At 41.0% G+C, this 27950-nt stretch overlaps 1 protein-coding gene across 4 annotated transcripts in view; it reads right to left on the reverse strand.

The window, feature by feature from the left end:
- The window catches only part of pdzd2 (PDZ domain containing 2), a 108145-nt gene that overhangs the window by 76708 nt on the left and 3487 nt on the right, over window positions 1-27950 (reverse strand). For 3 of the 4 annotated variants that reach the window (XM_049578750.1, XM_049578751.1, XM_049578748.1), the window contains exons 2-3: window positions 10589-10934; window positions 631-1109 (exon numbers count right to left, since the gene is read on the reverse strand). In XM_049578750.1, coding sequence (XP_049434707.1) covers window positions 631-1109; window positions 10589-10708 — 599 coding nt within the window. In that variant the 5' untranslated portion in view covers window positions 10709-10934. Of the gene's footprint in view, window positions 1-630; window positions 1110-10588; window positions 10935-13578; window positions 13647-27950 lie in introns of those variants that run through there. The other variant, XM_049578749.1, reaches the window with a different exon arrangement.

Genomic DNA, 27950 nt, shown 5'->3' on the forward strand with positions numbered 1-27950 from the left:
AAAAAAGGCAAAAAGGTGGTTTCTAACAAGTGTCTAAATAAGACTGTATCATCCCACTGAACATGACTTTACAGCCTTGTTGTAGTCATGCAACTGGTATCATTCATTTTTATCCTAACGTTAGCAATTAGGCTTCAAAAATCATAAAAAAAGTGTTCATTTGTAAAGATTACCTTACTGAACAAATCATGTAAGTATCATAAATGCCTCCATGCCACAGAGCTTATTTTCTGCACTAATTTAAAATTCAGGGGGAAAATCTCATAGGCTCTTTGTCCAGGTAACCAGTACCAAGTTAGCTTCTGCGTCAACCTACAGAAAAAAGTCATCCCTGCTGCACTCTATGGGACTAATAATATAGAAAGCTGGATCTAATAATCTGTCATTTTCCCCTTGTGGGGGATCACTGTATGAATAAGGGAATGTTGCACATCGATAAGAAGAACTACTTTATAGCAATGTTGGATTCACAGGATTGTTGCCTCAATGTGATAAAGTACAGTGATTTGATAAGTAATAATTTCCTTTACCATCTTTTTACATTGAGCTTACAGTTTATTATGTGGATGATCATTGCAGTATTTATTCCCTTCACATGATTGGTTTCAGTTTTCATTTGAGTGGTTTTACCTGGCTCCGCTGACATCTACTCCAACCATCAGCTGGCCGTTCAGTGACAGCAGTTCGTCTCTCAGTTTGATGCCCCCACAGCGGGCTGCTGGGCTCTTCTTCCTCACCTCTGTCACCCAGATGCAGCCTACATCCATGATGGGGCCGTGGTCCCTCCTCCTCCTCGGGCCTCCCTTCTTTCTTCCGTCAGGGTCCCCAAAAATAGGGATATTCCCGAAGCTGAGGCCAAACTCAGAGGTATCACCCTCATCTTTACTGATGGAAACGGCATGAACCTCAACATCCAACCCCTCCCTGCAGGAGGATGGGCTGGCTGATGGAGTTGTGTCACCCTCCATGAAGTTGAACTTAATGTACTCCACCAACTTCTGAATGGCAGCCAGACACTGTGACAAGTCCTCCATATTAACACTATTAACACTGCTGCTACTGCACACACTATCTCCTTCCCCATTCTGGTAGGGGTCCTGATCCACGTGCTGGAGGAAGAAGGAGAAGAAGAAGAAGAAGAAGAAGAGTGACCAATCAGTGAATGAAGGTGGATAATAACTTTTGATAAAAAGTCTTTAACAACTAAACATTCACTTCCTATAAAGTAATGATCATGTGTTTTAGCATTCTGAAGTTCTGCATGGCTTCCCTTTTATGGTTCAGTTTTTACCAGGAAAATCATTTACTTACTCAGACTCAATTGCAAGAGAGCCATTTACATTTGAGACTTATGCAGGGTGTTTCAGTCACATTTTTCAGTTGTCTTTCTGATGTCTGTCTGACAGAACAGACATTTTCATTTTAACCAGTGCAGCTGTCTACACTAACAGTTACATGTGTTTGACATGTGTAACTTTTGGAATGTCATGAAGTTGGTCATTTCAAATTTGACATTCAGTACCTGTGACAGTGTTCTTCTACACATAACAACATCTGACAAAACTAGAATTACTGCCTCCACACAGTCAGGCTTCTCTTACAGTTTCCATCCACGTCTGTGAAAACATGGATGCTTCACCCCCATTGTCCCCCTGACAGCACAGAAGATCTATACAATCAGCACAGTTTCAAGGTAGACACCCAAGATTAGAGTCACCAATTCAGTATTTGACCAAACGTCTCCCCTTCTGTTCCTGAGATATGACATTGAGTAATGGCCTGAAAAGTGATTTATACAGACATACATTCTCTTTGGGTGTTCTTGAGATATTGTTTTCACAAAAAAGAGACAGATGCAAGGTCACACTAACCTTGACCCTTGACTACCAAAATCTAATTAATTGTTGTTGAGTTCAAGTCAATGTTTGTGCCAAATTTGAAGAAATACCCTCAAGCTGTTTTTGAGCTATTACGTTTACGAAAACAAGCAAAGTCAAAACAACCTAGACCTTTGACCCTTGACCACCAAAATCTAATCAGTTCATCAGAGTCCAAGTGCATGTTTTGCCACATTTCAAGAGATTCTCTTAAGTTGTTCTTGAGCTATAATGTTCACAAGAATGAGACAGACAAGTTCACCGTGGCCTTGACCTTTGACCACCAAAAACAAAGGATAACTTCGGTATTTTTCAACCTGGGCCCTATTTCCCCATGTGTATGTGTGTGTATGATTCATAGGTACAACTCGTTTTAAAATTGGTTCAGTATTGAGGGAGGCGGATGCAACCGGGAGCCACGAAACAAGCTAAAATGGTAATGGGGGCAAATGCGTCCCGTATAAGTTTGCACATTAAAAGGGCTTTTTTCGCCACTGACCGGTTCAGATCGCCAGTGTAATCTCTGTAAACAGCATTATACCATTTCCAAAGGTGACCCACCACATACATGGTCAGAAGCAACCATATCAATCATTCACAAGGAAGGCAAAGACTTGACATGCTGTGAAAGGTACAGACCATTAGTCTGCTGTGTAATGATCATAAGTTGCTGACCAATATTTTGGCAAAAAATATGACAAGGCACTAACAACATAAGACTTTACTTCATATTATAACGTACTAAAAAAACATGCAAAAGTCTATGTTGAGTAGTTTTGACACACAGAGAGCATACTGTGAATTGGCAATTTTGGGATACAACACTGGCCTCTATGGGATTCCGCCTAGTGTCTGTGGACTGGGTCAAGGTCATACACAAAATTCAAAAGTCGTGTGTCAGAGTAAATGGGTGCTGCTTGGATTTATTCTGCCTTGAGAGAGGTGTAAGACAGGGCGATTATCTTAGTCCATTACCTTTTGCTATAAATAATAAACAACTAGCGGCTTTAATTATACAAAATAAGAACACCAAGGGTATAAACGATACAAATCAAAGAGAACATTCACTCTACGCAGACAACGTGTTATACATTAGCAGCTTAATTCTGTTCCTGCTTTGACAGAAAGTCTAAAAGAATAAGGAAACCTCTCAGGGTACCAAATTAACCAATCGAAGTCAGAGGCGATGATGCTGGTGGGGCAATAGCCTGCAAAGCTGACAGGAAAATTTGAAAATTCACTCATCTAACAATGGGTTAGATACTAAGAAATACTTACAACTCCTGAAGCTTCACAATTGTTTACGGCTAATTATGCAAAATTGATGGGAGAAAAATAAGAAATGACCTTAGTAGATAGGAAGTCCAAACCTGGAAAAATATTACTGGGCTGCCCAGCTTAAATCAATGGTTTCATAGTTGTTGCATGGAGTGCACTTGGATACAATCCCATTTATGAATGAAAATTAAATAATCAATAGGCGAAAACTACCTTAAAAATATGGTCAAAGGTGAGAAATAAGTTAGGTCTCCCCATGCCCACATCTCGTGCAATGAAGATTGCAGGTGATACTGATTTTTTACCATCCACACTAGGAGCAGGGTTCCAGAAATGGGAGGACAGGGGTTTAACTATATTGGGTCAGTTAGTTGAAGGAGGAGTTCAGATGTCCTTAGAACAACTTCGGCATATACTGGCAATATCATCTTCAAGCCCGTGACTTCTTTAGATATCTCCAACTGAGACACTATCTACAGAAACATGAAGATTGGGAAAAATTCTGTGCTTTATCATCTAATTTAGAACACTATTTATGTTAACAATTAAAGGAACTGTTAAAAAGAAGATTATATCACACATAAATACAATATCACTAGTCCATACCCATTGGTAGCTTTGTCACCTTCTACCTATGCCAATCCTCAGTGCCTATGTGCAGTTTCACATAGATTGACCACGTCAGTGAGTAGAAAAACGTGGGACAGACAGAATGACTGACTGACATAATGACACACTGACAGTTTCCGTGAGTATGTTATATACCATACCATGACTTAGTCATACCAAAAATTAGAAAAACAACAACATTGGGCCACAGGGGGAGCCACAGCGATCTGTCGCATTTTAGCCATTTTTAAGCATTTTTCTGTTGTTATAGCGCCACCCAGTTGACAATTAGAGTTAAATTTCTCCAGTCCCCTACGGCGCCCTGTTCTACATATCTACCAAGTTTACTAAAAATTGATATGGCGGTTAGGCCTAGATAAGAAATTAGCTCTGTAGCGCCCCCATTTTGTTTGATGGGGTCAATGATGGAGGGGTCCCCTCAGATTATGTGTGGTCATATGCCTACAAAGTTGCGTGTTGATCGGTGAAACCCTTGAGATGTTATACACCTTTATGTGATGAGCCACGGCCTCCGCAATATTCATTGCCTTATAGAAGCTCAGTTTTAGTAAGTTTTCCAACTTTTGCCAAGAGGGAACTTTAGATATTGGTCCCTAGATTATGTTCACCGAGTTTCATGCAGATCGGTCAAACTTCCTAGGAAGAGATCGATTTGAAGTCTTTTTCAAAAAAATCAAAATGGCAGAAAACCTATAAAACCAGAAGTTATGGGTTCCTGAGACATTTATTCCTCATGGGGAGAGGCATCTCTGTGCAAAGTTTCATATCTCTACGACATACGGGGCATGAGATATGCCCATTCAAAGTTTGCAATTTCAATTGGTTGCTATAGCGGCCCCCCTTTGGCCAACTGCTTCATTTGCATCCTCCCATGACCCTCTACCACTGTGCCAAATTTCACATGGATTGACCAAGTCAGTGAGGAGAAAAACATGGAACAGACAGACAGACACACCAACAGACAGAGTTTTCATCATTATATAGACAAGAATAATCTGTGGATAACAGCTTGGATATTAAGGAAAAATGGGAACTGGAGATGATCATCATGATTCCAGATAAAGAGGGAATTATTCTGCAGAGAGGGACATAAAGTAACAAATAGCCCTAGAAAAAGAGAGAGACGACTGGTAGTTCTGTATATGCAAATGCAGATCAAAATCTTGTGTCAGGTGCTCATGGAGATCAGGAAACAACAGGATCGACAGGAAGGCAATCCAGGCACTCCGAAAAAGACACATAGAAAAACAAGGAAAGAAATATTATAAACCCTTTATTATAGTGGCTAAATCATTAAAAGAGCCAACATGCTTCGACCACTGCAGGTCTTCTTCAGGGTTTTGAACAAATAGCCCTATTTGGAAGGAGTGCAAATGGAGGGGTTTTGGAGGGGCTGTGGCCTGGTCAGAGAACATACACACATATTCTGGGACTGTTCAAAATTAGTCGGATATTGGTGAAACCTCCAACATAAGAAACAAATGTTTGGATATAGAATTACCCTTAGAACCTTCTTACTTAATAGAAACAGTACCAAGGGATGTATGTGATAACCGGACATCATTACTGAGAATCCTTTTTTTGATTGCAAAGAAGATGATGACAATTTCCTGGCTAAGGCCACAGCGCCCCACAGTAAGGCAATGGAGGAAGACAATTTCTGTATGGAAAGTATAACTGCTAGACTGCAAAACAGATATATTTCAAACTAAATGGGCACCTGTTATTTCGTACCTTTTTAAATGATTTGATCTACTGGACTCTTTGACCTCCCATTTAGACGAGTTTAGTGTTAATTTATAGTTCACTTTTTCTTCACTGTTTACTTTGTACAATGTACACTTTAGTTCAATGTTATGTTCGTTTTTTTTTTCTGTGTGCTCTTTTTTTTCTACCCATTGTGTATTTTCCTTAAACCTGAGGATGGTGGGAATCAAAAATTGACATTGAAAAGATTCCATGCTCTACGGACTCTTTTGCAAGACATTTATGCATGGGCTGTGTCTATGAACATAATAACTGCACTGTGAGACAACATGTAACTTGTGAAACTATAAATATCAAATAAAATAAATTCCTTTGATGAACTCCTTTTATCCATTGCTAGATGTATTTCAACACACATAACTACTGAGCACAGGACTCATCCATTTCTGAAGTAAAACAAAGTGATTTTTAAGCTTGTGTATTAAACTGTAAACTGTCAGCCACATCACCATCATCCACGACACACTGGCTGAGACCTGTTTCAAACAGCATTTGTCCACAAGTCCGTTTTCCATAAATAGCTATCATGGACAATGAGACTTCCTGTTTACACTGCTGAGTTATACTTAGGGGCTGGTTTAGGGATTTGGTAGTTAGTGTCTTCACCGGGCCTTATTACACCCTTGTGGTACTGGAAGTGATGGAAGAAGATCTTATAATCAAGTAAAACTATTGATATCACACTATAAAAATAAATAACTGATTAAAAGTGAAAGTCTTGCATTCAAAAAATGGACTTATAAGTCAACAAAATGCATTTATGTTTACTTACTGCTTCAAGATGGAAGTATTTCTGAGTACTTAAATACCAAACCAAATACTGCTGAATAGTTTAACCTAAAATATATGTATGTACATATACATATGTAATATGTATTTGTTGACTGTATGTTGAGTCTGTGAAATCTGAATGTGCAAAGTAACTGGTAACATGCAGTCAGATACATGCAGTACCATGTTTCCCTTTGGCCCAGAAGAAACTGAATCCTCAGTAGAAGTGAAAATACAGTAACTATATTTACCTCATACCTCTTATTAAGCAAAAGCAACTCGTCGTCTCCTCTTTTTCCTTCAAGGCAGTTTTCTTTTCTCATATATTATTATTATTATTATTATTATTATTATTGTTATCTTTGTCTGTTTTCATGAGGATTGGGGAGAAAAGGAAGGGCAGTGCTATCATCATCAAACAAGTGAGTTCATGTCACAGGGAAAACATTGCAAATCTATTCCATTATTGTGTAGTGCACAGGAGGGTTGCTTGTTGATGGTGATAAGAGAAGCACTTTGAGGCTATTTTTAAGTTAGACAGCATGAAAACTGCACAGGTGTGCCTTAGGCTGGCCTTTCTCTACCATAAGCCGTCTCCAAAGGCGTTTCAGACAATTTGGCAGTACATCCAACTGGCCTCACAACCGCAGACCACGTGAAACCACTCCAGCCCAGGACCTCCACATCCAACATGTTCACCTCCAAGATCGTCTGAGACCAGCCACCCGGACAGCTGCTGCAACAATTGGTTTGTATAACCAAAGAATTTCTGTACAAACTGCCATAAACCGTCTCAGGGAAGTTCATCTGCATGCTTGTCGTCCTCATCGGGGTCTCGACTTGACTGCAGTTCGTCGTCGTAACCGACTTGAGTGGGCAAATGCTCACATTTGATGGTGTCTTGTCTTCACGGATGAATCCCGGTTTTCACTGTTCAGGGCAGATGGCAGACAGCGTGTGTGGCATCGTGTGGGTGAGCGGTTTGCTAATGTCAACGTTGTTGATCGAGTGGCCCATGGTTGCAGTGGGGTTATGGTATGGGCAGGCATATGTTATGGACAACGAACACAGGTGCATTTTATTGATGGCATTTTGAATGCACAGAGATACCGTGACGAGATCCTGAGGCCCATTATTGTGCCATTCATCCACGATCATCACCTCATGTTGCAGCATGATAATGCACAGCCCCATGTTGCAAGGATCTGTACACAATTCCTGGAAGCTGAAAACATCCCAGTTCTTGCATGGCCAGCATACTCACTGGACATGTCACCCATTGAGCATGTTTGGGATGCTCTAGATCGACATATATGACAGCGTGTTCCAGTTCCTGCCAATATCCAGCAACTTCGCACAGCCATTGAAGAGGAGTGGACCAACATTCCACAGGCCACAATCAACAACCTGATCAACTCTATGCGAAGGAGATGTGTTGCACTGTATGAGGCAAATGGTGGTCACACCAGATACTGACTGGTTTTCTGACCCCCCAGACCCCCCCAATAAAGCAAAACTGCACATTTTTTTAACCAGGCACACCTGTGCAATATTCATGCTGTCTCATCAGCATCTTGATATGCCACACCTGTGAGGTGGGATGGATTATCTCGGCAAAGAAATGGTCTTTTGTGTATATAGAAAATGTTTTAGATCTTTGAGTTCAGCTCATGAAAAATGGGAGCAAAAACAAAAGTGTTGTGTTGATATTTTTGTTCAGTGTATATTATCACTCCCATATCTAATGTTAGATTTCTGCATAGCTCGACATCATATTAAAAACTACAAAGGGAATGCCAAGCTAAGCCATGTAGTGACTCTGTCAGAATTGTGTGAGTAAAACAGCCTTGGGTTAACTGTCTGTAAAATATATTGGTCATCTACCCCTTTTCAACAGTCAACAGCTTGGCTTGGCTTAGTTTTGTTTGGTTAGGGCCATTAGGGTCATCAACCGATGATGTCGTTTAAAGGCAGGGGCTGATCCACGGCTATTCCTATATCCTCTGTTACTTTTGCTGCATGTGTTTTTCACAGCAGGGCAGGTAAAAGAGGTTTACCTGTTGAAGGTGAGCTGTTTGCAGAGCACTAAAGAAAACATCTCACTGTGGCTGCCTCTGCTTTTCTGTTCCTCCCTGTGGCATTATTAGACTTGACTTTATTGAAGAAAGGTCCAAGTTTGGCTAATTGAGTGATAAACACATTAATTTCCCATTGATTCTTCACAATAAAAGTCCCCTGTTATTTAGTTGTGTAAAAACTCTAAGTGTGAAGCAGCAAAATAAGGAAATGTTGAGTTTTTGAGCAGCAACTTCATAGAAATTCTAATACAGCTGATAGCTAATCATGAAACAGTAAAATAAAACAGATATTTAAAGTAAAAACAGGACACAGGAGAGAAACTAAACTCCAAACCACAGAGATTCAGTTAGAAGCTACAAAAGTACTAAGAGCTGAACACACAGAGACTCCAAATAATGCCTTTCTCTCTGATCTCCTGCAGACAGAGGTGAGGAAAAGGTCTGGAAAAGGTTCATCTCTGGTGCAGCTCAGCATGGCACAGCATGTCTAAACTGATAAGTTAAATCAACTGCGTTTTTTATAGGTTCTTCAAAAGTTAATGTTATTTGCTGTCTTGTACGGCGGCATATTGGTTCCACCATGATAAAACCCAATATTCTGCTCACTATCTCATTATAATGAAAAACTTTTCAAGTTTAACAATACTCTTTTAATGCTATAACAACATATTTTTCATGTAATGATACCAAATTATTGAGGTTTTACAACTTCTTTTTTTGTTACAACAAATCACTTAATTTGATTAAAAAAACAGCAAAAAACAAACAAACATGTATCTCATTAAAACAAACTTTTCTCATTATAATATGATAACTGTTGTTGTAGTAGGAAACTTCCATATAAGCCTGTCCTAAAAACTACTTTTGGTGGATGATACATTGTCCCAGAAATAATTGCGATAAACAATGCTGAAGACCATTTTATGCCACTGACATTTTGATTATAAAATCGCAAATACACACTCTCAAAAAAATTCATTGGGGATTGGAATATGAAAAAAACTCAAAATATCCTCAATAAATGAAACCTAAAAAAAATACTACAGAATTTTTTTTTCAAATTGACTCTCTGGTTCTGGTAACAATTTGCACTTAAATAAATATGAAACATTTGGCACAGCGGCATAGACAGTCATTCCGTAACAGGCAAAACTCTGCTGTTTATTCTGGCATCTTGTTGGCTAAAATGTTGGTGACATTCTGGTGTAAACACAAAAGCATCTGAACACAAGGGGGGTATCGTATAATATATGGACATGACCTCAATAATTTTTTAAGAAGTTAATAAGTCGATGACATAATTATCCTGACAGGCCTAATTACATATGGCATTTACAAGAAGATGGAGAGACTGTAGCCTACATTGGCCAGAAAAAAACTATAATGTGTGGTCAAAATGTTGTTTACTCTGGTTTTTTATTTTTTTGTTTTGTTTTTTATGCTTGGGACTCAGAAGGATGAAGTACCATCGGGGCTGCAGTGTGGTTGAGTTTGCTCTAGGACAAAAGGGTGTGGGCATCCTGGACAGGTCACCAGTCTATCACAGGGCTGACACAGACAGACACACAAACTTCTCTTCTGTTCTTCTTCTCTTCGTCTTTCGGCTGTTCCCTTTAGGGGTCGCCACAGCGAATTATCTGCCTTCATCTAACCCTATGCTCTGCATCCTCTTCTCTCACACCAACTGACTTCATATCCTCTTCCACTACATCCATAAATCTCCTCTTTGGTCTTCCTCTAGGCCTTGGCAGTTCCAGCCTCAGCATCCTTCTACAGATATATTCACTATCCCTCCTCTGAACATGTCCAAACCATCTCAGTCTGGCCTCTCTGACTTTATCTCCAAAACATCTAACATGAGCTGTCCTTCTGATGTACTCATTCCTGATCCTATCCATCTTTGTCACTCCCAAAGAGAACCCCAACATCTTCATCTCTGCTACCTCCAGCCTGAGTGAGTTATGAGTGAGTGAATGAGTGAGTTATCTAGTAATAATGAGAGCATATGTCTTAACTGGAAGAATATCTTGCTATGTAAAAGGTATCTTTTAAACACTGAGGAAATGTCCTCATTAAAACGACAAACAGCAGACTTTTTTTCGTCACAATGGCAGCAATGCACTTCTCTATGTTGTATTTAATATTCCATACATAAGTAGAAACACGGGGGTGAAGATGATGAAGTACCTTGTATCCAGAGTTGTCTTGATTTAGGTTGTGGTCTTGCTGTGATCTTGTGCTCTGAGGCCCATGCCAGGTCTCCAACAGTGGGAGGATGCTGAGGGCGTTGTCCTGAGTGATGGGCATCCTGGCATCCTGGGCCTGTTGGGGAGTCCCTCACCAACAGCCGCTCTGATGCTTCCAACAGTTAGTGCAGACACAGGAACCAGTGCGGGCTGACAGCCCCAAATCCATCTCTGAAAGAGGTGGGCTGCAGAGTAACTGGACAAACTCTACTTGGAGACTTCCAGATGAGCCAGGGTGGAAAAAACTGGATGACTGACTGGATAGGTCTGCAGCATCAGGCCATGTCCTAAAGACAAAACAAGAACATTTTACATTGAAGTAGAAGATAAAAAGGTGTATAAAAAGAAATAACATCAATGAAAATATTTTTCTAATTTTGTGTTTTTGTAACCCTAGTCCATATTTAAAAAATACTTGATTTTTAAGAATAATTCAAATACCAGATAAAGGCCAATTAGCTAATGATTCACAATTATGAATGCCAGAATTTTCCAGTACATGTATTTACACACAGTATATCTTACAGTTTACATTTTGCAGAAATCTGAGTCAGAGTGAGTCTGTGTCAAAGGCAATAAACTGGATGCCCAAGACAAAAAAAAACTTTCTGTGGTATAGAATGCCACTGAACACATCTTGCTTTCACTCTTCTTGGTTTAGCTGAACACATGTTAATACTGACCATCCTCAATAACCAGAGCTGGCCATGCCCATTAAACCATATAGGCAGTTGCCTGGGGCCCCATGGAAAATATTTTTTTAATTAAAAAAAATCAGTTAAATAAAATTAATAAGCAAGACAAGAACAAAAGTCCCAAGCTGTTGTTCAACAGATTTCCAACATTACAGCCTATGATTTAAATTAAAGGAATAGGTCAGATTTTTATAAGTTCGGTTGTATGAGGTAGCTACTTATCCACAGACAGTATATTACATACAGTAGATGTCAGTCAGCACACCACCAGTTTGGAGAAGCTGTCTTAAGTATGACATGGAAGCTAAGCAATCCACTGTTGTGGAGGGGTCAGCAACAAAGCATATTTTAGTCACTTAAGCTTTAGTCACCAGTTTAAGTGTAAATTATTCATTCATTCATTCATCTTCTAACCGCTTCATCCTCTTGAGGGTCACGGGGTGGGGGTGGGGGGTCGCTGGAGCCTATCCCAGCTGACATCGGGCGAGAGGCAGGGTACACCCTGGACAGGTTGCCAGACTTAATGTCAGCCAGTGATTTCCACCAAGAAAATGAAGCCATTATATCTCTCTTTAAAGCCAGATTCCATTGACAAAAACTGTATTTTCACATTGCTGAACACAGGAGCTGCTGGTCTACCACTGCCTCGATCAGTTAGTTTTTGCTATTGTGTGACTTTGGCGTATAGAAGTGTGATTTCAGATTCACCAAAGTCACACAGTAACACAAACTAACTAACTGATTGAGGAGGTGGTAGACCAGCAGCAATGTTAAAATACAGTTTTTGTCAATGGAATCTGGTGGCTTTGACGAGAGCATTGATGGGGAACTGAAGCTGTTAAGGTAAAGTGGTGAAAATTACCTTCAACGTAGCATACACTTAAACTGATAAAGACTTTTTTAGGTGTCTAAAATATGTTTTGTTGCTGACCCCTCCACACCAGTACATTGCTTAGCTTCCAAGTCAGAGTCCAGCCTGTTTCTCCAAGCTGTGGAGGAGCAGACTCACATCTACTGTATGCAATACACTTACTATGGATAAGTATCCCATACAACTCCACTTCAAAAAACCCAAACTATCCCTTTAAATAAATTACATTTGAAGTTCAGTTAAAAAGGACCATTAAGAACATTAAATCTAGTGTTGCTGCTGATAGATCCCACTTTAGTCTTTAATATACTTATTTGTCCATTATGTTTCCTTAAACCAATATTTACATTACAAAAGTTGGTTCAGTGCCATGTAAGGTTCCAGCACATTTCAATGAGGAGGCCCCCCCAAACTGAATCCTGTGTAGGGCCCCCATAAGTCTAGAGCTGTCCCTGGTGTGAACTTTCACTTTATCTGAGGTTGAGCCATGACAACACTTTTTAAGTGCCTGTTATTTTAGTTTATTTACGCTAAGTCTATCCATTTATAGCAATGTACAACATCCTGAAATACACCAAAGCTAAAAAGTGCCTGGTCTCACCCCACTGAAATAAATTAAAACCAACAATTGCCTGGTTGATAAAAAAGAAATCTATAAATGTACGCTTTACTTCCATAACTTATAAGGCTATGCTTTGTAATTGGCTAACAGTAATGTTAAGTTCATTGTAAATGGTGTGAAGCACACTAAACAAGCAAGAGTCCTTCAGGGGCCCCACTCACAATGAAAGGCTCCTAAGTGAGGAATCTGGGTTGACCCTTCATCTCCATGCTTAACTATAGACAGAGAGCTGAGTGCAACCACATCTGTGGCAGATATAGACAAAAACGCAGGCTACCATGAGACCACACTTTAATGACTATGCAGAGCTTGGGCTTCAAATAAACTGTTGGTCTTTGTGGTACCATCTGCCTCTACTATTCCTGTACACTCCAAGTGAAGGCAAACAGGGCCTGCCCTGCTCTGGCCTGAACTGAACCACGGACTGGAATAGGAGGTGTGAGTTTACAAGAAGGTAGTGAAGGTGAGGGTATAGTAGGAGCTCGAGGAAACAGAGCTTTTACACTGTGATATTAGGAGGCAAAGAAGACAGTAACAATCATATAATAGATGACTAAAGGTCCAAGAGATGAGGGGGAGCTTTTCTGGGTTTAGCTAAATATGCAGCATTCTTAAAGGGCAGCTCCTCCCATTCAGGGGGAGATCAGCCAACAGCCATATGTTATGCACATAGTCTGGTACTGGCTCTTTCTTTGACTTTTTTTTTTTTGCATTATTGCTGACCTTATTTCTATCTTACTTACCAATCATTTTCCTTTGTATGACTTATTCTCCTACTTCCACTATCGCTAGCAGTCTAACTCCTAAGGCTTAGACCTCCACCACGTCCAGTACCTGAAATATTTAAATCCAATGTGATAGGTTATCATTTACACATCTCCAAATCTGTAAGCCGAATATAGTATATGTACAAGAAACAAATCTTCATAAAACAGAAGACTGCAGACATAAGTGGAACTGAAAAGCCCAAATAAATCAATCTAAATTTAATGCCTGAGCCAGAGAAGTAGCAAATACTCATTAGCCCATTTTACACAGAGAGCGCACAATATATACAGGGCCACTACGAAGTCCTTCCTTTAGTCCTGCCGGCTTCATGGAAGCCAGTCAACATTTGTATGTGTGACCCACATGCGCTGAAAAATGGGCCCTTTATGGGATTACTCACAGGTTCCATAATTGCTTTATGCCAACTGCCCAAATGGGTGGGTTTACCTGAGTGGGCCCCACATGGGTTATGCTAGGATTACCAAGTGGGTATGGGCCCAAAATGGGAATCTTATCTGGGGCCCACTCAGGTAAACCCATTGAAGTGGGCAGTTGGCATGTGGCCATTATGGACCTGTGCACAGTCCCATATGGGGCCCATTTTTCAGCCCATTTTCTACCCACATGGCCCCAAATTTAAATGTTGGCTGAGCAGCGTGACAGGTGTGACATGTAACATACACATCTGCAATGCGTTCTAAACAATAATAATGGCATTAACGTGGCAATAACAATTATTTACCATCCCTGTTATATGGCAGCTGATGTTGTCCTCTTCTCTGAGAGTAGGGAGCTCACAGACCCAGAGGCTAGCTGCTAACTGCTACAAGCTACTATCTAAACCATCCGCAGTGGGACGCACGCATAACATGTCATCAAAACATCACAATCACATCATCCATGATCTTGTCCTTCCAACTTTCCCTTTTATACAGACATTGTTTCAACGCTGTTATTACCCATGATACCGCCTTCAAGGTGAGACACCTCTGCCCCCCCCCCCCCCATTCCGCACTTTAAACTTTTATACAGAACACTGGGGTGGCACAACAGTGTGAAATTCCCACTTTGATGAGGCAGTATGGAAGGGGCTACTTAGAGCTAGAATTACTTAGTCACAGTTGTATATCTCTGCCAACCAGTCAAGTAAAAATTTACATTTATGTCCCTCTAGACTCATATGTAGCCATGACAGTTGACAATGCTTCAAATATGGATGACCCTGCAAAGATGCTGCAATTTCTAAAATGTGGATGCTTCACACATATCTTCAGCCTAGCATAGAAGATCTATATAATTAGCACCATTTTAAGGTGGGAACCCAAGATTAGTGTCAACAATTCAGCATTTAACCAAATGTCTCCCTTTCTGTTGTTGCGAAATGTTTTTGCAGAAAATTATGATGTCACAGTGAAGCTGACCTTTGACCATTTGGATATATGGTTTCATCACTTCATCAATATATCCTATTAGACATTTGTGTCAAATTTTGGCGAAATTAGCGCATGAATTCTTGAGTTAAGGCCAGTTGTGAGGTCACAGTGACCTATGACCACCAAAATCTTATCAATTCATTGTTGAGTCCAAGTAAATGTTTGTGTCAAGGCACTCTTCAGATATTGCGTTCACCAGAACGCAGAAAGACATAGTGACATACATACAGACAGACAACCAACCCAAAAAACATAATGCGCTTGGCCACAGCTATGCAGAAAACATTTCTAAGTTGTCAATTTGGCTATCCACATTTTGTGATGGTGAGGGTCCTGTCTGGTCCTCTTCCGAGCTACACTCAAACTTTCCATCTCCCCTATCTCCTTGTTTTGCTCCCTCTTATTCTTAAAGTTACAAATCCTTAGTTCAAACTACTGTTGTCATGCAGGTGGGGGAAGTGGAGGGATCCAAATGCAGACAATGCAGATGGTCTGGATCCAGGCAGAAGATTTCAGTGATTTATTGATAAACTAAGCTTACAGGCAAGTACAGGTAGAGGTTGTAAAACAGAGGCATGAAGCAACATGGCAACTTGCAACACAGAAACTTTGATGATCAGACAGGGGGTGGAAATGTGCTCGTTTAATACTGCAGGGTTAATGGGGGCAAGTGGACACAGGTGAGCAGGTGGGTGGGGAAGGTAAGGTGACTGGGACTGGAGACTTTAATGCATGAGAGATAAGGGAAGGTGGAAGAGTCTGAGGGCACCTGGTGGACAGGGAGAAAATGACAATGAACTGGCTTGGGGCAGGGATGCACTGATTTATCAGCCAAACATCTGTACCAGTCAGTATTCACATTACTGCCTGCCATTGGCCTGTGTGAATAAGATGACATTCACTGATGGCAGTGGCCTAAGTTTTTCTGTTGGGTCACATTAATTTAGTGCAGGCTAAAAAGCAGGGCTCAAAACTGATGTCACTCATTGTCCCAGAGACAAAAGAAAACATGTTTGGGATGAACAGAGATCTTCCCTGTGATGCCTTTGGAATGAAAGGACACAGTAAACTTATTACTGATGCCTCAGGGGACCAGCATATCGTTTCCCTGATAATGCTACATTGAGCTCAACAAATCTGTGTTGAAATCAGCAGGAAGAGAACTTGTTAACCCTAGCTGTTATCTGTTAGCAGTCAGAACTAACACCTGAGAGAGGTTGCATTGAGTTATATTATGATGTGTTCAAGCTCTATTCAGTAAGATGAGCACTGGGTGAAAATGAATCACAACATTCTTATGGTGTGTTCAAACTTAAATAAATACAGCTGTTTAAACATAGTGAATGTAGCTTTAGCATGCTGTGCAGCTAATGTGGCTTTGATTGTAAGCCCACACATTAGCACCAAGTTGCTGAAAGTTAAAGTGGTCGGCTGGACAGACAGCGTAACGCCAGGGCCACACCGCCCGCGGAAGCGCCACAAATAGCCTCGAAGCGCCGAGAAGAGAAGGCAGTTTCCTTTCGGCGCCCATGTTAACCGACTGTGTCGTCCACACTGGCCGCGCCGCGCCGGGAAGCTCCGCAGCAGGCTCACGATTTGCAGCGATCAGTTCAGCGTCTGGTCTATTTTCTGCGCGAGCCGCGAGCGAATCTGACAAGCCAGGCAGTGAAAAACAAGAGCTGGGAGCAGAATCGCTTGTCGACGGCATGGAGAAATGCGCGTCTGATGTGAACAGAGGTGCTCCGGCGCGCACGAGAATTTCGGTGCGCTGCGCTTCCGCAGGCTGTGTGGCCCAGGCGTAAAGCTATATGGGGGCCAATAAGACCATTATGATTCCCATATGCATTTAGCTTTACTGTTATACTAGGGATAATAAGCCTCAATTGCAGCTCCATTGCAGTTCCAGTGTAACATTACAAGTGATCCAAGTGATAAGAAAAGAAAAACTGTTTGCCAAACAAATAGGCAGGCAAAAAATGTTCAGTGACTTTGTGACATTTGAACATGTCCTCAAATAGCATGACATCATTAGTCAGCCTATTGCTCTCTCGCTTTCTTTCTCCTCTTCCTCCTTAATGTAGCCTATGTCTCTGTCTTGGCCTCCTTCAGTAGGCTATCTGGCTATGTCAGTAATTCAAAAACAGAATTCAAAAATATATTTTCACTCAATAAAACCAGAATAAATAAAAGACAGTAATATACACAAAACAAATAACAGACTTTAATGAAAACGTTACTTTTTGGGACAAAAAGATGAACATGTCCTGCACATAAAACGTAATCACTATGTCACTCTCTCTCGCTCCTCTCTTCCTTCTTAATACTGTTCTGTCTCTCTAGCTCTTTTCTTGGCCCTTGTTGTGTCTATTTTTCAAATACACGAAATGTATACAGTCTATGGGCAAGACACATAAGAGACGTGACAAAAAGTGCATTGTAGCCAATCAGAGGCAGAGTAGGGCGGGTCTTGCCAAGAAAAGCCAATAGTGAAGCAGCAAACAGAATAAACTGAAGGATTAGTATGTGATGTCATGTGGAAGTGCTTCCCTCGTCTACATGCCTCAGTGTGGCACTGGCATCAGTCACATTACCTATCCTCAGTTTTATTATCCTTACTTTTATCCAGACCTCTGAAAAAAGAAAAAAGGCTGCTGCACAGGGGTGAAAATCCCATTTCATAGTTGGGGGGGACAATAAAAAGTAAAATTTTAGAGAATAATTCCAAGGGGGGACAAGGAAAAAAAGTTGTAGCCTGTCTTTTATACAACATCTTTTACTGCAATTTGACGCTTTAATCTTCTCTCTATCTCTCCATCAGGCAGAGTTAATGTCTATACTAACTAAATTAAAACTAAAACTAAACATTTCCTGCAATTAAACTGGTAAACTGGTTTATAAACAGTGTGCTGTGAGATCTGCCGCTGCGCACCTCACAACCGTGCGTAACAGTCGCGCGTAATGACCGCTCCTTGTCTGCACGTCTTTGATGTTTGTCTCACTGACAGGTGGAGAGCCTACAGACAGGTACCCATTAGCTACGCTCCGTCACAACCGTGCGTAATAGTCGCGCGTAATGACCGCTCCTCGTCTGCATGTCTTTCACGTTTGTCTCACTGACAGGTGGAGAGCCTACAGACAGGTACCCATACGAGCCGCTCCGCCACAGCAGTGCGTAATAGTCGCGCATAATGACCACTCCTTGTCAGTTAGACTGCACGTCATTCATGTTTGTCTCACTGACAGGTGGAGAGCCTACAGACAGGTACCCATTGCTCCGTCACTGACTGCTCTTGTCCTGTCCTCTCCCTCTTCTTTCTCTCCTGTCCTCTCTGACTATCACTAAACTCTGAGCTTAATCATTAGCTTTTAGCTTAGCAGCACTCATAATTGAGTAGGCTTTTGAACAATGCAGGAGAAATGTTGCAGGCAGTTTATATTATCAGCCTGGGCCTGGGGCTTGTTGTAACAGTAAATGGGATGTGTTGTAACTTGTGTAAGTTAAACTGTGTCTGTGTGAGTGTACATCTTACCCTGCGATGCGCGATGTGGGTAGCGGGTCCAGCCACATGCTGCTACTGCTGCCAAGCAGCCACGCCCGTTGGAAAGAGTGTGGGATATACCACTACTAGGAATGGGAGGGGGGGACTAAATCTTTTAAGATTTGAATAACACATTATTGCGCGATTATAATGAGCACCGCTTACATTGTGCTTTTAATAAATACTACTGCATTGTTCAAAAATTATTAATTGTGTCTCAAATGATTCTAGGGGGGAACAGCTTTACTGAAGGGGGAGTCATGTCCCCCCTGTCCCCCCCCGGGATTTCCGCCCCTGCTGCTGCACTTCAGTTTTTCCTGGGAAAAAGAGCTTGTAAATTTTGTGGACACTACCACACTACTCAGTCAATTAATCAACTTCCCTACTGAAAAGCTATTTGACTCAGAAAGTAGTGACGTTACAGCCATGCTACTGAGAAATGTAGTTAAGTTAGCAAAATCAGCATTTGTAGTGACGCTACTGCCCAACACTGATAATGAACATGCAAACGACAAATCAGAAATTTGCAGCAACATTTTTTTGCTGACACATGATATCAAACAAAAGCCAGAAACTGTATCATATAAAGTTGCTATGAGCTGTAAATTCCCCACTTCTACACAGAAGGCACAAGATAACATGATGTCAGAGCCTTTCGGTGCAGTCTCTCCGCTTCCGGGCCGCAGCATATTGTCCGCAGCTGCCTGTACTAAAGAACAGCATGAGAGTGAAGAGCACTCACTCTGCAGTGAGATCTAGTGACCAAAATGTCCCTAAAAGTACAGTGCACAGCACACTGACTGAAAAAAAAAAGATTGCTCGAATTAAAGCAATCTCAAGACTTTAATTTCTCAAGCATAACCACCATGAAAGACAGACAGCCAGACAGACAGCCAGACAGCCAGACAGACAGACAGACAGACAGATGTGTTTACAACAACTGATAGGTAGTTGTTCACTAGCTAGCGAAAGTGTTTGTTGTAGCTAAACTGCTAAATTGCTCATGGGTTAGGGTCTATGGTTACCAAAACAAAATACTTGCTTTCTCTGGACTGGAGCAGAGTGGACCTTGTGTCCACTGAGCCCAGAAAAACCAAGACAGAAGCAATCTGGCCAATGGAGACGTGTAATCACAGTGTGTAAATGAGGCCTTTTGGAAAGACTTTCTATTCTAATCTTCAGACAGACATACAGACAGACAGACAGAGGAGACAGAAGCAGAATCAGTTCATCAACTGTTGACACACATCAGTTAAATAACAACAGTATTAACATTACATTTCCAGTAACGACCTAAATCCCTCTAAATGAAGCCCTTCCCCCTCTGCACATAATCTCTAGCTCACTGCTCGACTCTTGTTACAGAAAAAGACCCACAGTCTATTGATACACATTCACAGCAGGATTTGTCCGCTCTCTTCTCATCCCTGAAAGTGGTGCCCATTTCAAATATATCTGTTGCTAGAAACGGTAATAAAATGCTTTGAACCACGCTTAATGTTCCGACTTTCCTGTGCAACAGCATAAATCCTGGAGAAAAGGAACAGTTGAAGCAAAGCAGTTTAAATTCTAAGCTTCAACACCTGAGAACAAGTGTGTTCTCATCAAGGACATCTACACATTTACTGACCCTTTCCTGTTCTATTGTCTCCACTCCTGATGCTGACACCATACATCATATCATCCAACAGACAGACAGAATTTGTTGTGTGTGCAGGCCCAGCCACCTTAAATGGTGCACCTATATGAAAAACTGATCGGAAGATAAAGTATATGTACCTCCAAGCGGGAGTAGCCTTTCTCTCCAACACTGTACTTGTCAACAGCTAACACATGTAATTGCATAAGTCTGAGTGCGTGCAGAGCAAGAAGCAAGCAATGGGACATCTGCAACTTTGAACTCATTTGCTCTGCAACAAGATGAAATCAGCAACAGGGATGCATGATAATATCGGCGACCATCAGATTCGGCTAACATGCTTTTTCTTGTTTTGCACATCCATCCATCCATGCATTTTCATCTGCTTATCCGGGGCTGGGTCTTGGGGGCAGCAGGCCAAGCAACGCACCCCAGATGTCCCTCTCCCCAGCAACTCTTTCCAGCTCCTTCTGGGGGACCCCAAGGCGTTCCCAGGCCAGATGAACCTCCTACCAGTGGGACATGCCCAGAACACCTCCAACGGGAGGTGCCCAAGAGGCATACTGATCAGATGCCCAAACCACCTCAACTGACCCCTTTCGACGCAAAGGAGCAGCAGCTCTACTGATGTCTATGTCTGAGCTCCTTACCCTTTCTCAGCCACCCCACAGAGAAAACTAATTTCAGCTGCTTGTGTCTGCAATCTCATTCTTTTGGTCACCACCCAGAGCTCACAGCCATAGGTGAGGTTGGGACATAGATGGGCCAGTAAAAAAAACTCAGCTCCCTCTTCACCACAATAGTCCTGCACAGTGCCTGCATCACTGCAGAAGTTGCACCAAACCGCCCATCCATCTCACGCTCCATTCCACCCTCATTCGTGAAAAAAAACCCCAAGATACTTGAGCTCCCTCACTTGAGGCACTAACTCTCACCCAACCCCAATCCACTGTTGCATCGAGGCGACCCTCTCATTCTCCACGGAGAACCCAACACAGTGGTGCTCAGCCAGGGGCTCATGAGTATCCCCACACCCGCCCCGTTTCTCTAATCCTGGGAAAAGGTGAGATTCCAGCACCTCTCCAGGAGTTTGGTTTGAGAACCTGTGCTGCGGAGGTGAGTCCAACTATATCTAGTTGGTATATCGCATTTCATTTCTCAATCTGCCGGTGGGCAGTCACAATAAGAATATGCATGAATAGTATGATGTTATTTCCACTAAATGACTTGTTATATATTGGCATATTGAATATCTGCAAAAAATCCAATACCATACATCCCTAATCAGCAATAACTTTTTTCCTATAATGACCAAAAATGATAGAAGCAGTGAAAATGTACCCAAATCTCAGTGCACATTAGAGAGGTTCTACAATACTGCCTATATTATCAAACATGTATACAGCCTGCATGTGATGGACTGTATGCTTATTAATAGAATACTAGAACTAGAAAAACAAAGGATGTGTTCACTTTACAAGCAAATATGGCCCAAATCCACAGATAGGATTTTAGCAGCGTAGTGTGGACATAGAATTTTCCAAATAGATCTGGCCTACTTTTTATAAGCAGTCCTTAATCTGAAACATATCTGATAACTGTCCAACTGCTGTGAGAAAGGTCATATCAATTCGTGTTTTTCAATTCATCCTTTTCCACATCATACTTCATTGTGCAGGTGCACATCACTCACCACAAAGGGTTGGAGGAGTACACTGAAACTACAGAACTCTGCCGTAGTCGTACTGCTGCTGTGGTAGGCTGCCCCACATGCCAGTCAATAGAGATTGACTGCCAGATGCTTTCTGACAGGTACAGCTCACCTGCATGCCATGACAGCCTTGTCATGAGGTGCTGACAGAGATACTGGAAAGTAGCCCTGGACATCCAAAGGTTTGGAAGAAGTGTTCCTCTGTGGCTGCCCCACCACTCCTGACTCCTCTCCTGGCCACACCCACATCTCCCTCTCCACAGAACAACTGCTGACAGAGCTAGTGGACCGAAAACCCATTTGTATGACAGCCTGTTATCACAAAAAGAAAAACACCCATTTCTCCAAAGGTCCATTTCATGCAACAAAAAAACCCCTACAAACTCTCCCAAACAGAAGCACATTGCCTATTACTATGCAAAATGATGTCATCAGACGTTCCTCCTCCTGCAATGAGAATAAAGCCTGCACCTATGTGTAGAAATAAATATGACTTAAAATTGTGTTGCAGTGTTTCCAGTGAATGCTTAATTGGGTCTGCATTTGCATATAATATAGTGTCACCTACATAGAAATATAATTGACAACTATTGTTGAACACAAAACACAAAACACAAAACACAGGTCGGTTGCATAAAGCACTTCAAGTTTTACCTTTAAATCGGAATTGAGGTTTCCTGAAGAAAATAAAAATCTGTTGCACAAAACATCCTTAAGTCTTCTCCCTAAGTTTCCTTAACTTTTTCTCCTGATCTTGTTCTTATACTTTAGGAATTGCTTAAATTTTTGTTTGTTAGACCATTGCACAGAGGACCTCAGCAAGCAAAGTAAGGAAAAAAAACATAAAGTACCTCTGACTGCATCTTTGCTCTGCAACATTGCTCTTTGTAAAGCATCTCTGAGTATCCTGAAAAGTGCTATATAAATCCAATGTATTATTATTATTATTATTATTATTATTACTATAGCTTTTGTTTCTGGCGATAAACAAGGAAAATGAAGGCAACCTGAGAAGAGTGTTCCACGACAGGGAGAACTTGATGGACACCCTTAATGATGAGCAACTTATTTTGTATTATAAATTTGATCAGAGGTCAAATTATGATTTGTCTCAACGTCTGAAGTTGGATTACTCAACTTTCTGAAGCTGCGCTCTTTCAGCCTTGTTGCAATTAATGATTGCTCTGTGGCTTTATGTAGCTTCCAATCAGTTATTGGTGAGGCATTTCATGTATTTAAGTCTACAGTGTGCATTTACCAGGTTTTTAAACGCCCTAACCTGTCTGCTGAACACTTTGGTGAAGTTTTTGTCCTAGCAAGAGAAGGATTAGATAGCGATAACAGGTAGGCTGTCACAAGCGTAAGTGCAAGCAAACAAATGGTCTTCATGGAAACAGTAGAATTTACTGGTGTAAAATCTCTTTCAGCGCAGTAAATACCTTAATGTCTTTCCGTGACTAAGGAAACCTCTGTGCAACACCCTTAACATTTCCTCAGCTAAGGAAAAACTAAACTTTAAGTGTAATATTTAAGGAGCAAACTTGTGCAAGGTCCAGGGTCCTTAAATTGTTCTCTTAAGTTTCAGTTGCATACCTTGAGCCACAAAACTACAATAGAATTATCCAAGTAATTTCCAAATCAGGTTATAGTAGTGTTGCCAAAATGATAAGGCACTTAAACAACATATTGTGATCTACATCTCTATTATAATTGAAACTTGAAACCATTTTTTAAAATGGAAGTTTGTGTAAAAAGTCTCCTGTTTTGAAAATGATTAAAACATAGTTGAGATTTTCCTTCAAGTTGCATTTTTTGAAAAATATCTTAGATAGGAAATGGACACAGTATGATAATCGTCAATTTTTATATCACGGTATACCTTAAAACCTGTATATCACTGCAACCCTAGATGTAATACAAACCATTAAGTCCTGTTTCACACTTTTAAATGCTTCACACTTCCTTCCAGGACTCCCTAAGTTTGATGCCACTGCACCTCTTTATATTCAATACTGCACAAACAACTATCCATGGACTTAAAGGTCTCACTGTATTTTTCAAGGTGTGCACACGGTGCTTTACTATTCGATGTACAAATTTCAATACAGTTTGATACCAAGGATTAGTTCCATACTTATTGTTTTATGTTTCAGGCTGACCTACATGTCTCATCCCACCCCTCCCCCTTTCCCCTGCTCTTCTCCAAGGCGCCATATGGCCAAGGATTACAAAAAGCCCCATTTCAGTACATTCAAAATGTCACATTGTTACAGAATAAAGGAGGAAGCAATGCTAATGTGGTCCACTGTAGTCTAGACACTTATGAACCATTTCAAACCCACTTTAAAAGCATTAAACCCTTTTTAAGATATAAAACAGAACTTTATTCCCAACAAAGATTGTTATTCCTGTAATTATTGCTATGAACAGCTGATTTAGCTGCTCTTTGCTCTTGGGCTGTTCTGTTGCTGAGTTATTTTCCAATAAAATGACATAATTTTAGTTATAGGAGGGTTTTGGCACCCCTGCAGTTAGAGTGGTACAGCACTGTCATAAATGTAAATTGCACCTGCAGGTTGCAAACTGTTTATGTAGTCCTGATTTAAGCTGTGGTGATCTGTCTCACAGCCAACAGACAATTACTGTGTACATCCCAGCCAATGCTATTTTTGAAAGATTGCGATGTAGGTTGTTAGCTCATGGGTGTCGTCCCTGTCTCATGGAGTTTTGTAGTTTTCCCAGATGGCAAAAGTCACATTCAACAAGCAGCGGGGATAAGGAGCTGAAACCTGTTTTTTGTTTTCTCTTTCTTCTTTTCTTCGTCTGGTAATGCAGTCAAATGTGTGTTAGCATGTTCAGTGTTTCTACTCTCATCCTTACTACGATGAAGCAACACCGACACAACATCTTCGTCCTCTTCCACACAACTCTCTCCCCTTTGCTGTTGTAGCTGACCGATCTGCAGGCAGGTCTCCTTGCTCTACCATTTCATTTGTGTTTGTCATAGTGTAACTGGATCACATGCCAATGTGCTTGTTGTTCTCACCTTTGCATGCGTCGCTAACGGCATACCACTAAAGGTTTTAAGGAGGAACTCATGCTTATGGTTCTGCATTACGTGCATTAATCTACATACCACCACTGCTATCCAGCTGTGGCATCAGGCCAGCATCCGACCCAGGCAGCGTAATTTCATGGAGGGGAGGAGGGGTCAGGGGGAAACAATAACATTGTTGGAATCTGATTCAGATTCTGATGAGAAGGAGGGATTTTAAAAGCAAGAGAGGGGGTGAGAGCAGGCCCCCAGGAACACTGTTCAGCCTTGCAGCTATTTTTTTCCAGCGACCACTCACGATATTGCAACAAAAATCCCCTGTGGCCCAAAAAGCACTTACCCCATAGGCCACGATTATAAAAGAGACATCTGTAAAGCTGTTGACAGGACACCGCGGACTGCAAAAAAGGTCAATTATGATTATTTCTATTATTCATTTTTGATTAATGGAGGTTTAATATGTGAAAAACTTTCCTGGAGCAGAGAAAAGTGATTTAAAAATCTGTGACGTTTTCACAATGTAAAGCCTATGAGCCAAGTAGGAACATACAAGCAGGGCCAGCAGGGCGAAACACTACCTATTCAGTGGGCCATATTCTGCTAACTCTGAAAATAAAAACTAGGTATCTAGGTATTATTAAAATCTATGGGTATAAGACTGTGTGTGTGTGTGTGTGTGTGTGTGTGTGTGTAGATTAAAGTTCAGATACAGTGGCATGCAAAGTTGGGCACCCCTAGTTTAAATTTCTTTTACTGTGAGTAGTTAAGTAAGTAGACAATGAACGGATCTCCAAAAGGCATGACGTTAAAGATGAAACATGCTTTTCGACATTTTAATCAAGATTATTGTATTATTTTTGTTTTGTACAAATTTAGAGTAAAAGAAAGAAAAGGAGCACCATGCAAAAGTTTGGGGACCACAAGACATTTGAGCTTTTGAGACAACTTCTCAAGACCTCAAGACGTCTCAGACCATCATTAGCCTGTTAGGACTATGGGCTGTTCACAGTCATCATTAGGAAAGATGATACAAATTTCAAAGCTTCGTAAAAACTCTGACTCCTGACAACAATCAGCAGCCATGGGCTCCTCTAAACAGCTACCTAGCACTCTGAAAACTAAAACAACTGATGCCCACAAAGCAGGGGAAGGCTATAAGAAGATGGCAAAGTGTTTTTAGATAGCTGTTTCCTCAGTGCGTTATATAATTAAGAAATGGCAGTTAATAGGAACTGTAGGGGTCAAGTTGAGGTCTGGAAGACCAAGAAAACTTTCAGAGAGAGGATTGTTAGAAAGGCAAATCAAAACCCCTGTTTGACTGCAAAAGACCTGCAGGAAGATTCATCAAACTCTGGAGTGGTGGTGCAACTGTGCAGCAACTTGAACAAATATGACCTTCATGGAAGAGTCATCAGAAGAAAACCTTTCCTGTGGGGAAATGCTTATATCCAGCAGCTCACATAACTGTATTACTACAGTTTATTTAACTGTATTATACCAGTAGTTTAATTACCTTTGTTATAACAGTACTTTATTTAACTTTACTCCAAGAGTACTTCAGTTCAGTTCTTTTTTGCCATCATTGTAACAGTACTTTACTTAACTCTAACAGTACTTTAACAGTATTGTGTCAAAAGTTTATTTAACTTTATTGTAACAGTACTTTAACTGTATTATAACAGTGGTTTATATAGTAGTTAAACATTTTAGTAGTCTATAGTAGTTTGGAGGAGTTTCAAAATTTTAAGATAAATATTTTGTATTTGCGATATAGCCTAAAATATTGCAACATTATTTAAAGCCTGTATCCCTGCGGGAAAAGCTCACCACGCAAACAAAGAAGGCCAATGGGCTCTGTAGATTGAACAGGCTCAATTAAGTCTGACACGTTTTACCCAAGAAAGGCTGTCAAGATGAAGTTGGTTTAAAGTTATTTAATCAGCATTTTCCTCTCCTCTCTTTAACAAGTTGTAAAATTTGTTATAAACCATGGTTTGTCAGGGGGTGAAACTAATTCAGGGCTCTGGGGCTGGACAGGGGAACTAGAACATGCCAGGGATTAGAGATATTTATTGTTTCAGGCTGTGGTGAGCTGCTGTCAGCAGTTTATGTGAGCGGTGTGCAGAGGGAGCAGAGCACGCTGATTCGGTCTTGAAACCGAGTGAATTTTCACCTTGCCATGTAAATATGACCACAACAGTCTCTCTGTAGTGTGCATCTTGAACACAACAGCTGGGTGCATGTGTGTGCGTGCGTGCGTGTGTGTGTGTGCGTGCGTGTGTGTCAGATAGACAGTTTCATTCCAAAACTAGCATCCAGGTGTTTCCCTGTTTTCCTTCAGACCCCTTTTGTTTTGCTTCAGTCCTGACTGTTTATCAGGTGAAATCCTTCAGCTCGGGAATTGAAACAAGTTGAACCGAGTTCAAATTAAAACAAATTTACCTTAAGCTTCTTTATCTTCACCGCAATTTGTGATACCTAGGGGTGAATCTGTAGGCCCATGTACTGACATTCAGGAAGGCCACAGAATTTTTGGGGTGGTGGGAGTGCAATGATAAGAAAATCTGTAACCCCTATGGAGGCCAGAGTCAGAAATGCAGGTCCGTTTTGAATACCTTTTTTAAAAGGATCCTCTTTGCTGTTAACACAACAGAACACTCAAAACTAATTGACTTATGAACTTATGATCTATGAACTTATGAAACTTATGAATGTATAGAATAAGTTCAGGAATTTGTTTATATCTGTTTACAAGAGGGGAGGATCATGGACTGTATATATGAAACGTATATTCTGCTCAGACATGACTACACTTGTGCTGTGCACTTGTAAGAACTTGTATTCTGATAGTAAGCTAGAAGCAACCAGTGTCCCTCCCTCTAAACCCTGTTGGCCCTAGCTGAAAAATGAAAATGAATCTCTTAAGCCTGTCTTAAAACAATACCCACATGTCCGTATGTGCATTGACAC

The sequence above is a fragment of the Epinephelus fuscoguttatus genome, linkage group LG6 (genome assembly GCF_011397635.1).
Source record: "Epinephelus fuscoguttatus linkage group LG6, E.fuscoguttatus.final_Chr_v1".
NCBI classification, from domain to species: domain Eukaryota; kingdom Metazoa; phylum Chordata; class Actinopteri; order Perciformes; family Serranidae; genus Epinephelus; species Epinephelus fuscoguttatus.